Here is a 14,811-nt window from a genome sequence, read left to right as displayed (position 1 = left end):
TCTTGTCAATACAAGATTTAAGATTAATGCTTCTATTTTAGATGGAATCTAATAACAGTTATTTGGTTTCATACCAAGGTCAAATTTAAGTCTAATCATAAGCTCATATAGCCAATGAAACAATTTGTTCCATTATAGACATATGTGGACTTAACTTATAGTCAATGTCCTACTTCACTAAAAACTTTACATATTTTAACAGATATTAGATTAACATATGGAATCATATACATATGATGTAGAAGTAGAAAATTTATCTTCCTATAACTAAATGTGTGAAGAGGAAGTCTTACTTTTCCAAACCTTCCCTTATCTGTTTGGGATACAGTTAATTTTGACAAGGACTCACCTAGCGGTTTTAACTGATTTTCCAAACCTTCCCTAGTGGTTGTCACAAATCTCAGCTTTTGAGTAAGCATTTAATAATATGACCTTGTAATTTTAGGTCTGAGATTTTTCATGGATGTAGAAGATCTTATGAACATAACTTTTCTCCAATTTTCTTTATTAGAATTAACGTGGGATTTGTTCACAAATATTTCATGATACAATGTCACAAAAGAAAAAGAAAGAAACTTTAGATACAAACTTCTTATTAGTAAAATGAAAAAATAAAATAAGAAATGAAAATACAGATCATAATTAAATAAAATACAAAGTAATAACAAAAAAAATTAAGAACATGAGAGCTTGTTACAACTTACAAGACAGAAAAGCTAACTAATATTTAATCTCATTGTATGGTTTCTTCAATACTGCAGTTGGTGGATTTGTTGTCACAATATGCATTATTTCCACCTTCACATACCAAATCTCCAAAACATTTTTTTTTTCATCCTCTAGTCTTTTATAGATTTCTTTTGTTACATTTCAAGCGCTTGAAACGAGTTGAAAATGTTCCAATTTCAAGCATTTAAACTCAATTCAACTCAGTAAGCTGTGCTCTTCTTTCTGCAGCTTTTTTTCTGATAAATATTCCCCACCTTAAAGCTGCTTTAAGCTTAAGCCACCCAACAACAGCCTTGCCTGAGCACTTGACATTATCCTCGCTGAACGAATGATACATCTGAGGCTCATACTGAAGTCTGTAAGTGTAACAACTCTCATTAGAATGACCAAAATTAGCTCCTTCATTAATAGTCTTAAGTAACCTCTGCATATCATCACCCTCCAACATTTGCGAACTCCTAAGCCGAAGTTCTTCTGCGACAATGTCTTCTAACCCTTGTCCGTTTCTCTGCCTAGACCAGTCTCCATGATAATAATTACCTCCAATTTCAGGATTATTATCTCCTGACATATTGTAATTCATGGTCCCTGGTAATGCTATTTGTGATGTCCCTACCATCTGATAATCCGAACTGGATGAGTAGTTATTCGTTATTTGCAAATGTTGATTTTGTTCGGATGACACGTACGACGCCCTTCCCTTTGCAGATGCATACTGCTGCTCTTGGAAATTGTTCTGATGCATTGTATGAGCTGCTACTGATTTCGATCCCCTTTTGGAATTAGTCAAAGAATTTAAAACTTCTCCATCATATTCTATGACTTGGTCCCAATTATCATATGCCTTTTTCACCAAGGAATCTACAGACATCTGCAATTCAAATTAATTATTATTTTTGTTGATCACATATCGAAGCTAAGCATGATTTCAAATTTATATACATATATACAAAATTGACCTTTTGATTTGAAGTGAGTGATTCTAAAGAAAAGAACTGGCCATCAGCAATGAGACCTCTTAGCTCATATATGTTGTTGAACATAATGCCAGTGCTATGAGTTTCATCAGTGTAGTAAACAAAAAGCTTAGTACCCAACACACATGTCTTAGCATGCTCCACAGTGTTCTCCCACATTCTGTTTGACATTCCACTACCAAGTACCTGTATTGAAAAGGTGGCAAACAAGCTTCTAAAAAATTAGTCCTTCGAAAAAATATGATTAGAGAAGAGTGATGTGGATGGTTGATGTCTACATAAAAGTGAATTCTTACACTTCTTAATTTCTGTGGCTCGCGGACAAGAAGACGCAGGAAATCTTCTACGGTTACTATTCTTGATTGAATCAACTTTTTGTGAAGTGCACCATCCTTCGCTATCCGATCCAATCTCCAAACTTCATCATGCAAAGCAGGTGGATAGTGTTTCTTGTATACTGCAAGTTGCAGAAAATACACAAAATTTGCCTCAATATAGCCTTCATATTGAAAAAATTGTTGCCTTCGTTCTTACTCTACTATATCAAACACAATTTACTTATTCATAAGCAAAATGTTCACTATTAAACTTACATTCTCCTCTATGATCTTTAACAGCAAAGGCTTCAGTCTTTCCCTCACGCACTCGAATCCCGTCACAATATCCAGGAGCCACCTTAACACCAAGTCTAAACTTTCGGCTTCTTATCCAGCTAGAATTATCGGTGAAAGAAAGATCACCTAATGTTCCTACTCCTTCCTTTAGACTAACTTGCAAATCTCCAGTTAGAAGTGGCCTTTTCCCCTCACGTTCCTTTACTTCGTGGCTTTCAAAGTGCTCTTTTATCCAATCATCATCAATTTCCTCATTAAAATCACCTTCCAGCACAACAACATTCAACTTCGCAACTGATTCTGGTCCAACTTGAACAACATTTCCCGTGTTTGGATCCAACAAGACAACATGGATGACTGCTCCTTGCTCTCCCTCAACCTTCCCTCCTGTGAATAAGTGAGGTGGCATTCTTGTTCTAAAATGGAGCTGCAGATTCTTTTCTCCTGGTGCTTCTATTCTTGGCGGTGAAGACCTGGCACAACTAAAATGTATCAGAGACGGATCCTGAAATTTTAGGTTGTTGAGATAATACTCATGTATATAAACTCACAGGGACAATACTTGTATAATAGTATAATATTTAATATTTTAGATTCTTTCCCTTACATTCTTCAGTGTAACATGTGGTAAAAAATAATGATATGTGAAAAATCACATTAGCACTGTCACGTTTGTGTTGAAAACCTGACAGAAGGACTAACGTATCTCGGTTTATTTCTGTCAAAGACTAAAAATTGTTTGTTTTTCATAGGGGCTAAACTGGAATCTGTAGTTTTTTTTAGGTACAAGAATAAGACTTTACTCTACATATAATGCGTACATTCATCCACGAGTGTCATCATGCCTAACAGATATCAATTACTATTTATTTTCGATAGGATGTTCACAATTTTATACAATTTTGCACCATCCTAATTTACATCATACCGTTAAGGGCTACATGTGATCAAGTACTGTTTTGTTAGTTTGTTAAATCTATTATCAGCTATCAGTGTTATAGTGATCAAGAAATTTTAACTAGTAATGAAGATTTTCAGAATTCTAATCTGACTAGGGAACACACCTGTCACCCAGTTTAGCATGGTCTAATTTCGCCAAAGCACGCTCCACTTCTTCACTGACCTGTAAGCCACGGAATTAGAACGATTAAATGAAGAACTAGTTAATAATACATTTTACACAATGAAAGCACTGCTAATTTTACTCCATGTTCTTTGATTTGATAACCTTTTTGTGAAATATTCAAGCAAAGGGTCTATTATTGCATAGAACCGTGATTAAACGCTCAAAAAAAATTAAACTGCTAACACAATATAGGATTTAATATCACTCACAATTTTTCTGAGAAGAGGTTCCAAAGATGAGCAGAGTCTTTGCAGACTATCCACCTTCAAAGCTTCCACAATTACACTGTACATTTGCAGTAATCATTGATGTAAGTTTGCATTAAAACATAGAAAAATGAATCTAAAACTAACATGTTTAGAATGCATATATCCAATGCTACCTTGACTTATATACAAGATTCCATTATATGAGATTCTATTAAATTCAACTTAGATGGACTTTTCTTAAAGTGAAAAATTTCAAGTTCCACATTACATTAGTAGAAAGAATGAAGTTGACTTATAAATTAAAATACTATAGGATATGATGATCAAAGAATGAACAAGTTCTATTGAAATACCTAGCTAAACCAGGTAGTTTTGGCTTCTTTGACTGAGTAAGATGGTTTTGTGCATCATCATCCTCATTAGCTACATCATCATAACTTCTTTTCTCAACTTTATTGTTCTTGGAACTTTCCATTTCTAGAACCTTATCCAATCCCAATAAATATCTAAATTTAGAAACTTGGTCTATTCATAAGATAGGTTAGTTGTTTGTTGCACCCCAAGAAGCTTCCCACAGAAGCAGAAAAAAAATCTTGGAACAAAAGAAACCTTAAAAGTTTGAGTTGATAAACAGAAACAAAGTAAGAAAGGTTGTATGTTTGTTTTGTTTGATATATTAGTTTGTAGGATGATGACAAAATAATATGGACATTTGTTTATTTAGTATAGATCTATAAGCATATGATACTATACAAGTTGATTTGATTATTATTAAAAATAATAGAAAAGGGTGTTTTTGTTGGAATATATAATTGATATTATTGATGTTCACAGCTGGATTGGATGTGTTCATGAACGTTGGAAATTGAAACCGCGTTTTTTGGTGTCTCATTTGTCTTTTGACTTTGTTAGTGTCGGTGAGAAGACAGAATCATCCCTGCATATTTATGAGAATCAGTCATTGTTATTCAGTCACAAGGATTCAAGGATTACCAGGAAATCATTTTCTTTGGGAGATTAGTCACTTTAGTCCCTGAATAGGAAATGAGTCGTCAGTTTAGTCCCTGAATGCAGTAAATTGCAAAATAGTCTCTGAATGTAAACTATGTTAGTCAATTTAGTCCCTGAATGCAAACTCCGTTAATCAATTTAGTCCCTGAATGTAGACTCCGTTAGTCACTTTAGTCTTTGAAATTGACCAACAAAGTCTACATTCAGAGACTGTTTTGCAATTTCTCTGCAGGGACTAAAGTGACTAATCCATTTTCTTTCTTTAATATACTATTAAATGCATTAGGAGATAAAATAAAAATCAGAATTTAACACATTTTTATACAAACGAATAATTTTGGAACATATAAAAGACACATTAAATACATTAGTATTTTTTCTTTTCTTAATAGGAGTTTAGTTTATGAGAAATTGTAAAGGGAGATTAAGTATGTACAAAACCCGGTTCAGTTAAACATGCCGTCCTAACTTGCAAGCTTTAGGTCGAGTTTGATTCTAACCCATAAAATAAAAGTTGGCAAAATCGTGTCTAAAGTTTGAACCTAGAAGAGGTAATAAGGATCGTGCTTAGTTTGACATATCGATCATCAGTCCCATGTTTGTAAATTAACTCAATAACATATCAATTATACACTTCAATTACATATACCGACTTTAACGCACTTATTTGCTCTCTCAAGGGTTAAAATCACAATTGTGTCCTCTTCACCTGTGTAGCTAGGCTTTCGTCACTCTCACCAATTCGTTGTTCGCATTACGTACGCCTTTATCACTAGCTAGCCGATCGTTTCTTCTTTTGTGTCTTCATCTTCTTACTCATAGAAGAGTGTGTAGAGCCCTAGACTGTACTCGCAAAAGAATGCATCGTCATCTTCTCGCACCTTTGTTGCTCACACCAGATTATTCACATAATAGCTTTTTAGTGTATGGCGCCTTTTCCCCCTAAAGTATGGAATTTAAAATCATTTTTAAAATATTTGTAAAATATAACATTCATATAACTTTAAATTAAAATGTCAATGGATTTGTTTGACCATAACTTGAGCTACAAGACACGTTCTATATGTGGCGTTGGAAAGCTAAGAGAAAATCTATAATATCGTAGTTGAACAATTAAGAAAACTCAAACTATGGAATATTCAGACTGAGGTCAAACAAAGTCCAATTTGACAAAGATACACAACTACAACTCTCGTAATAGAACCTCACTGCAATTTATTTCTTAGAGACATATATTAAAATGAGGTGTTATGACTACGTTATTTCTTAGAGACATATATTAAAATGAGGTGTTATGACTACGTTAGTGTGTCTATATATAATTACTTTAAAGATACCCCATGCTAACTCAACATACAGTTAGTACTTATCGAAAACCTTCTTTTGAGTATGGAAGCCAATTGTTTTAAACATAATCTAATAGGCTTAATTGCATGTTTGGTCCCTTATGTTTATTTTAGTTTTCAAGTTGGTTCCTTACGTTTTGAAAGTTTCAAGTTGGTCCCTTACGTTTTAAAAGTTTTCAAGTTGGTCCCTTACGTTTTGAAAGTTTCAAGTTGGTCCCTTATGTTTATTTTAGTTTTCAAGTTGGTCCCTTATGTTTATTTTAGTTTTCAAGTCGGTCCAAAACATAAGGGACCAACTTGAAAACTAAAATAAACATAAGGGACCAACTTGAAAACTAAAATAAACATAAGGGACTAACTTGAAACTTTCAAAACGTAAGGGACCAACTTGAAAACTAAACTAAACGTATGGGACCAACTTGAAACTTTCAAAACATAAGGGACCAACTTGAAAACTAAAATAAACATAAGGGACCAAACATGCAATTAAGCCTAATCTAATATTATATATTTGTTTTGTGGATTGTAAGTATTTGTAATGAACATTAGTTCAAAAAAGAGTATTTCAAATGAACAAAACAAATCAAAAGAAATGGTAGCCAAGCACAGGTACGTCAAAGAGGCGAAGAAGAAAAATTATGCAAAGGCCGGGAGAAGAAGTACAATGAAAATGAGGTTATACTTGTAACAAATTGGAGGGGGATCGAAATGCATGTAACTAATGGAATGTGATGGAATGCATACCATTAGGTTTCATCCCTTTTTTTTTTTTTAATGAATATCAAAACAATGAAACATTAACTTATCACATTCTATTCCATCACATTCCATCTCATTCCATCAATCTAAACATAGCCTTAAACTAAAACGTGCCTTGATGACCTCTCGTTTCCTCCAAAACTTTAGTTTAGCTGGCCTTTTTTTTTTTTTTGATTTTGAAAAGGCTAAAATGGAATATATTACTGAATCAAAAAGTTCTTCCTAGCACAAGGCGTACCAGGAAGAGAACAAGAGTCACAACATAATTTACAGATAAAGGGAAATAAAAAAAAAACAGCAACCGAACAACAGAGAAAGAAATAACATTATCCTATGCCCAACATAGTGAACGGACTAAGCCACCATCCATGGTAGTTGAAAGAGAGATTATGGAGTTTCGTCTTCAACCACAAATTAGAAAGAGACTTAATCTTGTCAGCAATCTGAGATGTTGAACATTCTTTACCATTGAATAACCTGTTATTTCTTTCTTTCCATATTTCCCACGCAGTAGCATACCAAATCAGATGTAAAATAGAAAGCCGCACCTTAGAGCAATTGCCGCCAACAGAACCAAACTGGTTGAGATAATCCACATGCACATTTGGGAGCACCGAACAGACACCCAACCAGCGGTGAATAAAGTGTCAAACTTCCCCAAAAACATTACAATGTAAAAATAAATGAGAAGATTCTTCCGTACCACAGCCACCAACACACAGATTATCATTAAGAACTATAACTCCACGACGACACAAATTATCCTTAGTTGGCAACCTATCACGGAACAGCCGCCACGCGAAAAGAACAATCTTCAAAGGAATATCCTTGTGCCAAAGAGCCTTAAATTTATAACAAAACTTTAATTCGACTAAAGAAACCCGTTGACATTTTTCATCTAAATATATACTCTCTATATCCCAAATTATAAGCAAAAATAATATTTCACACTTAGTAGGAAAGCTAAAACATACTAATAATAATTTAGAGTATAAATATGGACCATATCACTGTAAGGAGGAGACAAATACTCTAAATTAATAAATAAAAAATCTTGCTCGAAATCAGTTAAAAAATATTAAACGTATTTGTAACTATAAACTTATTTTAACTTGGTTCAAAGCTGAATTGAAAGCGGTTTGTAACTTAGATAGACTAGAACCTACATCACAAACCCTTGTTTGTATACTAGTATGCTCATTTTGTATATTGTTAGGGGTGTTTTGGATATTATAATCATGCTACATTTATTTGGATTATATAATTCAAAATGCCCCAATACTAACAGAACAAAATTCATATTCTTGTTTTTACCATGATCTTAACATATAATTATATACAACATGCTCGATTTAAAGTCATATCAAAGAGTAGTTTTGAGTACCTTTATGCGTCCACCTCCCAAAAATGGTTAACACAAAAGGTGAACCAAAGAAGGTGGTTTGTTTCGTAAAATCAACTAAGTGATCACCTTCTTTATTTAAGCATGTTGACACTCGTCGCCCAGATAATCAGGTTTCACAATCAAAGTCATCATGCTCAAGTAAAAAAGTGTGTGTGCTAGTAATAAGTCTTCTAAACCTCATCTGGTTCTAGTTGACTTCCCACACAAGGATCAAATCATGTCGTTCATGCATCAATTTATTGAAAATGTGGGGGATGTGGAAGGTGATGGCATTGTGGATTCCTTGTTCTTGTAGACCTACATGGTACGTTTGTTGATGATCATCACATTATCCATCTTGATCTTTCATGAGAGTTAACCGGCGACTGTTATCTTCAACTAATTTGGGCAAATAAGCAATTCAACGAGGTCAAACATGCTATGACCACCGATTGAATTGGCTTTGCACTTAGGGATAAAAGTGTAAGTATGCCATACATTAGCTTTCTTATTGTACAAAAATATAAGTATGTGGTAGTTTACCTGTCCGTAAAAAAATGACAGTCGAAATTTTTTTTCTTTACACGGTGCACCATCGGAAAGAGACCGAATCATGTGTCTTGTACATGTGAATATCAACCATTTTATGTTGATAAACTTTTTTTGTTTTGTTTTTAGTTTATATTTAATATTATCGTTGTTTATGTGTAATAGTCATAACTTTTATTATAGGTATATCTGAAGGATGGATGTAAAAATTCATCCCACGTATGTATTATGGAATCACGGTTGTAGAGATGACGCAAGGACATGGGAGCCTAAATATACTTATAGGATGGTCAGTTATAATGAACTCACCCATGTTGCGGATAATGAAATAATTGGACATGATGATGTTATGATAGTTGAAAACCTTGAGAAAGATGAAGATGATAAGATGGTTTGTTGACAATTGATATTGCTTTACAAGTTTATCCTTTAAGAGATAGATAGTTAATGTTTTCATAAAGTATTTACTACATATTATAGAAAAATGTGCATCATAAATAGGGATATATTTGTAAAGAAATCATTAATGCGTTTTAAAATTTGATTGCAATCTTATAAATTGGGACCATGAAAAATCTCAAAAGAGTCAAATAATTAAGGATAGATATATCATTTTTTCGCCAAGTATTTTTTTTTTTTTGTGGTGTCCGGGTTTCGAACCCCCGGACCTTGCATATATTATGCATTGTTCTTATCAACTGAGCTAAGCTCACGGGGACTTTGCCAAGTATTGACTTTCACCTCTTAAAATAATAAGTGGAAAATCTTGGATTTTAGAACTTTCTTTTCTTGACAAAAATAAACGATATTTATTTATTCAAATTGATATAGTACATCGATACAATACAAATTCGCTAAAAACAAAAAGGATGATTTTGCCAACAAACTCACAACATCCATGTTAATAGCATAAAACCATATAGTACATGTTGGAACATTAGTGTGATGTTGGAAAATAAATTGGAAGATTAAACACCAAGTAATCATACTTTGATCTAATGTTGTGTGAATTGAAAAAATAGAGTGTGGGGGTCCCACATAAAATAGAACACACACATTAGTAGTGTTTAAATTGCGGTATTTAATTTTAAATACTTGATAATGATAAAAATAATAGTAATTATTATTTTTATTCGAGAATATCACTTCCCATAAATTTAGCTTATGGTGGTTGTGATAAGAATAAGAATTTAATTAAATCTCTTATATTTCCTTCATTCAAATCCAATAATTTGTTTCCTCCACTTTTGTGGATTTGTTTCTTTTGATCCTATCCACAAGTGTTGTTGAACTGATTAATGGATAAACTTCATTTTAACTTTATCCATTAAGAGTAACTGTTGTCGCAATTTGTGCTAAAACAGTTACAGAATCTCTATATAAATAGAGGACACCACTCAGTTCAAAAAATACACCGAATCGCATAGTTGATGCTTCCTGTGCGGTTTCTCTCTTCTCCCTCCGACTTGTGTTAACAAGTTTCTTCTGCTTCTACTCCTTTCTGTCCCTTCAGAATTAAGAGTGTTCTTAAGACCATAGTCCCTTTTCGGTTTAATGTCCCTTCGGAATTAAGAGTGGTCTAAAGTTCATAGTCCCTTCAATAATCTAAGTCCCTTCGGAATAAAGAGTACTATTAAGATCATAGTCCCTTTCGTAATAATAATGTCCCGTCGGAATTATGAATGATCTTAACAGTATATAAATTATTTAAATATTTTTCTATTTGAGGAGAAATGGTGGTATCACCATATTTGAGTGGTCGTAGTACCATATTGAAAGTTTGGAGAACTTAAAGGTTAGAATGGTGGAAACACCATATTTGAGAGGTCTTAGCACCATATAGAATGGTAATAATATCATATTAAAGTGGTTTCAGTATTAAAGAGTGGTCTTAGTACCATATTCGAAGGTGTAATTCTCGAACGATTTTCTACAGCGCAGTAGTTAATCGAACAGTTGTAGCTGGTCTTGTTTTATCCTGGAGGCGGCGTGGTTGATAGTCTACCTTGCAAAATTTTGGGTAGTGCCACGAAACTTCTTAAAGAGAGCGACCTGATCGTGACTCAACCTAGTAACAACTTCGGTAGATAATTGAATTTGGAAATCCAAATACAACAGTTTGGAAATCTAAAAACAACAATTTTAAGACGTTTCGATCTACTATGTTTACCGAAGAAGTTACTTATTAAGGTTAAGTTGTCTCTAAATATATTAAGGGTAAATCAAGCTATAGAAATACATCTTTTGACTGAAACGATGAAGTGATTGTTGTATTTAAATAACAACACTAAAAATTCAAATACGTTGAATTTGTTTGAAATATGGCTTCGAAATCAGAGCCATATAGTGAAACAATAATTTGTTACAAAACAAATTATTTGTTACAGAACCAAACAAGTTTAGTTTGTTACGAAACATAAGAAATGTTTGGAGTTGAAAAGAAAATAATTTGGTTCTGTTTGTTACAAAACAGTAACCAAAATTGATAATGATAAAATTGATAAATTTGTTACAAAACATTAAAAGAAAAAGGGATTGCGCCGTAAAAGAAAAAACGTGAGGTTGTTATTTCGTTTTGATGATCTCATAAATTTTCGGATGAAAACTCACTTACGTGTTACCTGTACCATGATAAGAAACAAATGGTCATTACTATTTGTATGAGAACATTGATAAATCAAAGAAGGGATCAATTTTCTTTTGAAACAAATTATTTGAGAAATTTTTTCAAATATTTTGTATAAAAATAAGAAAGAATCTGAATTTCAGATTTCTATTGAATAAGACTGAGTTGACTCAGACTTAAGAGAGACTTGTGTACCATGCATTCTTGTGAGAAAAGACTGCTCCTTTGATGGTATGTTAAAAATTAAATTCTCCTTCTATTTTGTTAGTTGTGTGATTTTAATATTTGACATATCAAAATTGATCACGAACAAGTGTTTAATTTTAAACTTGAGTAACTTGGAATTAATTCTAAAGTTATATGATTGAACAATTTTATTTATTGCAGTCAAGATATATGAACCAAAAGATCATATAAATTAGAATTTAGAGAATATGAATCTCTAAACATAATAAATTATGATATGTGTGAATTTGATGACACATAAATTAGAAATGATAAAATGATGTTTTTATCATATTTATTGATGACTGTGAATTTTGGAAAATAAAATTGATATGCTTGAATGTTCAATTTTTATAACGAAAATTGAAATTTATGTTGGCTAGAGTACCAAAGTCTAAGAACAAAAATTCTAATTAAGAAATTTTTGAAGAAAAGACAATCCAACTTGTCTTATTTTTGAACTTGGGATTGTCTGGACTATATTTGGATTCTGGACTCCAAGAGAGATAAACTCACTAGTAGAGCCTATTAATGTGTATTCATCGGGTATGCGATAAATAACAAAACATATAGGTTTTATGACCTAAATGTTAAAGTGATCATAGAATTTAAAAGATGTCGATTTCTATGCAAATGTTTACCCCTTTAACTAAAGAATAGTGGGGGCACTAGTGGGGGCTCTAATGGGAGCACGACATTAGTGGGGGCAAAATAAATTCCCTTCTAAAAATTAAGAACTAGTGGGGGCACTATATCTAATCACATTCATGTAATTAGAAATAGTTATGAAAACATCATATGAGATGTTATAGAACCTCAAGGAGGTAGGAAAGCTAAAATTGCTAAAGAGTATGAACTTGGTTTATACATTGGAAGAGATTCATTAAGCCTTAAAGAAGTTATATCCTCATTGGATGCTGAATTATGACAAAAAGATATACACGATGAAATGAATTTTCTAGAGTCTAACAAAACATGACATTTGGTTGACTTGTCTCATAGTTGCAAAACTAATCGGTTATATTTGGATTTTGAAAAAAAGGAACTAAAACCTGATGGTACGATTGATGAATACAAGGCTCTCCTTGTAGTCAAAGGTTTTAGACAGAGAAAAATATAGACTTCTTCGAAGCAAGTTTCTTCCTCCTTTGCTCCGAGGGTAGGCCATCTAGATTGAACCATGGTCCACTATGAATCTTTGGTTTGTCAGATGTAGATCCTTCCTCAATTGGTTCTTCAAAGAAATATTCTTCATTTTTGAAATTAACCATGAAGGCTTCTGAAAAATCATTCATGTGTTGTTCGAGAGACTCCTGTTGAGATGAGTCTGAGGCAGAGTCTTCAGAAGAGGTGTCTGGTGCTCCTTCCTCTTGTCTAGTTGTTATGGCTAAGGACTGAAAAGGCTGACTAGGAGGCTGTGATTCTGGATCTGGCAGATCTGCCTTTCTTTGTCTTGATGGAGGTGGTTCAATGATTTCTTGGGAATCTGAAGAGAAGTCTTGTTTGTAAAATGGTTCTTTTCCCCTAGAAGTCGAAGTTGTCACCTTGGGTTTTCTTGTCTCATGAATAACGGGTTCTTGACGGTTATAGTCTGGTAGAGCAAAGTTGGCATAATAATGAGAAGGTCTTTTGGCCTGAGTGAAACTAGGAGAGAAAGCTGGGACGTTGGAGAATGCCAGGGTGCTGGAAAAGCGACTTCTTGCTGGTTCTGCCTTGTGTTCTTTGGATGCTTGTATGAAGTCATCCATCTCCTTTAGTTGTTTCTGCAGAGTCCTGGTCTCTCTTTCTTTTTGGTCAAAAACATTGCCAGACATTCTTTCATCCAGCATGGTCTTTAGATCATGATCTAATTTGGCTACTTCTTCTTTGAGTTCCTTATAATGCCTTTGCATTTTTTGAGACAGAATTATAAGATCTTGATCTGCTCCGTCCATCTTTTCTGTGACTTTCTCTAACTTTTCTCCCATGGTTTGGAGACTTTCATTCTGGGCAATTATGTTTTCTGATTGCCAGTTGAGAACTTCCTCTGCCTGAGACAAAGGCTTGAATTTTCCATCGGGATGGACTTCATTGGGTTGTATGAAAGGTTTGGAAGCTCTATTTGTCACATGATCAATTTTCCTTTCTAAAGCAGGAAATTGTTGTTCATATTGAGATGATGAAGTTGTATACATGAAACAAGGGATAAGTTCAAGGTTCTCTGTGGTTTTGCAAGGCTTACAACGGTCCTGAGGAGACCAAGTGACTAGATCTAGATCATCAGGTGGTATTAAATTTTCTTCCCTAAGGATTCTAAGGGCTTCTTCATAAATTGGAAGAGGTGGAGCCTTCTTATGAATTCCTACCCAGGGACCATTGTCTGGGTCAGATCTCCTTTGAGGAGTAGTTGGTGGTTTACATCTACCTTTCCTTGTGTTCTTCTTTGGGGTAATGATGTATTGGTCCATATCATCATCGTGCATCCAACAGTCACATTCTAGATCGCACATGTCAGGGTTGACATCCCAAATGAAGTGTCCATCTATTTTGTCTGTATAGATGGGATCTCCCTTGGCTGTTACTGCATAGATAGGACACCAGTCTTCTTTGAGAATTGGTTCAATCATCATGGATTGGAAAATGGAAGATGATGAACTTGGTTTTTCTTCTACGGGTTTGAAGATGGTCTTGACTGACTTGTCAACAGATGACCTTCTGAAACTGGCTTCCTGTGTTTGTATCGGCCTCCTGTCTTCTTGCATCTTCTCATAATTTGTGATCCATTCTAATGGAATTAGCTGGATCAATTCTTCTCTAGAGACTTTTCTAGGGATCTGGACTATGGAGGGAATTTCATCTTCTCTGCTAGCAAGAACTAACAGGGAGTCTGATCCGCATCCTGTTAGAGGCAGATCTATGGAGCGATTCTGAAGACGGTAGATTATCTGGTGGTGCAGAGTGGCTGCCAAGGCTTCTGGTACCTGGTCAGATCCGGTGATCTGGATCTGTACTTTTAGCCTGGTGGATAACGTGGTATCGTTGAGACTCACGTTATAATTAGGAAAGATAGTAAGGACGACGCTACCAGCATGTAGCGAGGTCAGAACAGTTCCTATGACAGCATTTTCATAGTGAAGGTAACTTGAATCAAGCAGGGCTATCTTACAAAAGATTGGTTGGTTTTTTCTTCCATGGAGGGAAAGAATTAACCTCACGGCCCCAAAGTGGAGAGCCGTGTATCCTTCTGTTTTCCAGTGATTTATCAGATCCTGAGGGA

At 34.1% G+C, this 14,811-nt stretch overlaps 1 protein-coding gene across 2 annotated transcripts; it reads right to left on the bottom strand.

The window, feature by feature from the left end:
- Window positions 1-488: 488 nt before the first annotated feature.
- On the bottom strand, window positions 489-4,298 carry LOC146946694 (calmodulin-binding protein 60 E-like). Of its 2 annotated transcripts, none has more exons than XM_085744625.1 (7): window positions 3,829-4,298; window positions 3,656-3,731; window positions 3,385-3,443; window positions 2,300-2,793; window positions 2,003-2,163; window positions 1,689-1,892; window positions 489-1,600 (listed from the first exon to the last, which is right to left on the bottom strand). In XM_085744625.1, exons 4-7 carry the CDS (start codon window positions 2,727-2,729, stop codon window positions 920-922), a joined length of 1,476 nt encoding a protein of 491 aa, XP_085600751.1. In that variant the 5' UTR covers window positions 2,730-2,793; window positions 3,385-3,443; window positions 3,656-3,731; window positions 3,829-4,298; the 3' UTR covers window positions 489-919. The 2 variants fall into 2 exon arrangements, with proteins under 2 accessions (XP_085600751.1, XP_085600750.1); XM_085744624.1 differs by having other exon boundaries at window positions 4,009-4,298.
- Between the last annotated feature and the right edge of the window lie 10,513 nt (window positions 4,299-14,811).

The sequence above is a fragment of the Medicago sativa genome, chromosome 2 (genome assembly GCF_051527215.1).
Source record: "Medicago sativa cultivar Bolivia chromosome 2, Bolivia_mono, whole genome shotgun sequence".
Taxonomy (NCBI): domain Eukaryota; kingdom Viridiplantae; phylum Streptophyta; class Magnoliopsida; order Fabales; family Fabaceae; genus Medicago; species Medicago sativa.
This window is presented reverse-complemented; position numbering and strand designations above follow the sequence as displayed.

Bases quoted from the DNA above. Each gene is read 5' to 3' on its own strand.
- LOC146946694 (XM_085744624.1), bottom strand. From the start codon at position 4,130: ATGGAAAGTTCCAAGAACAATAAAGTTGAGAAAAGAAGTTATGATGAT. The intron at 2,164-2,299 runs GTAAGTTTAATA...TGCAACTTGCAG, and splicing joins TAAAGATCATAGAGGAGAAT to TATACAAGAAACACTATCCA. The intron at 1,893-2,002 runs GTAAGAATTCAC...TTTTCAATACAG, and splicing joins AGCCACAGAAATTAAGAAGT to GTACTTGGTAGTGGAATGTC.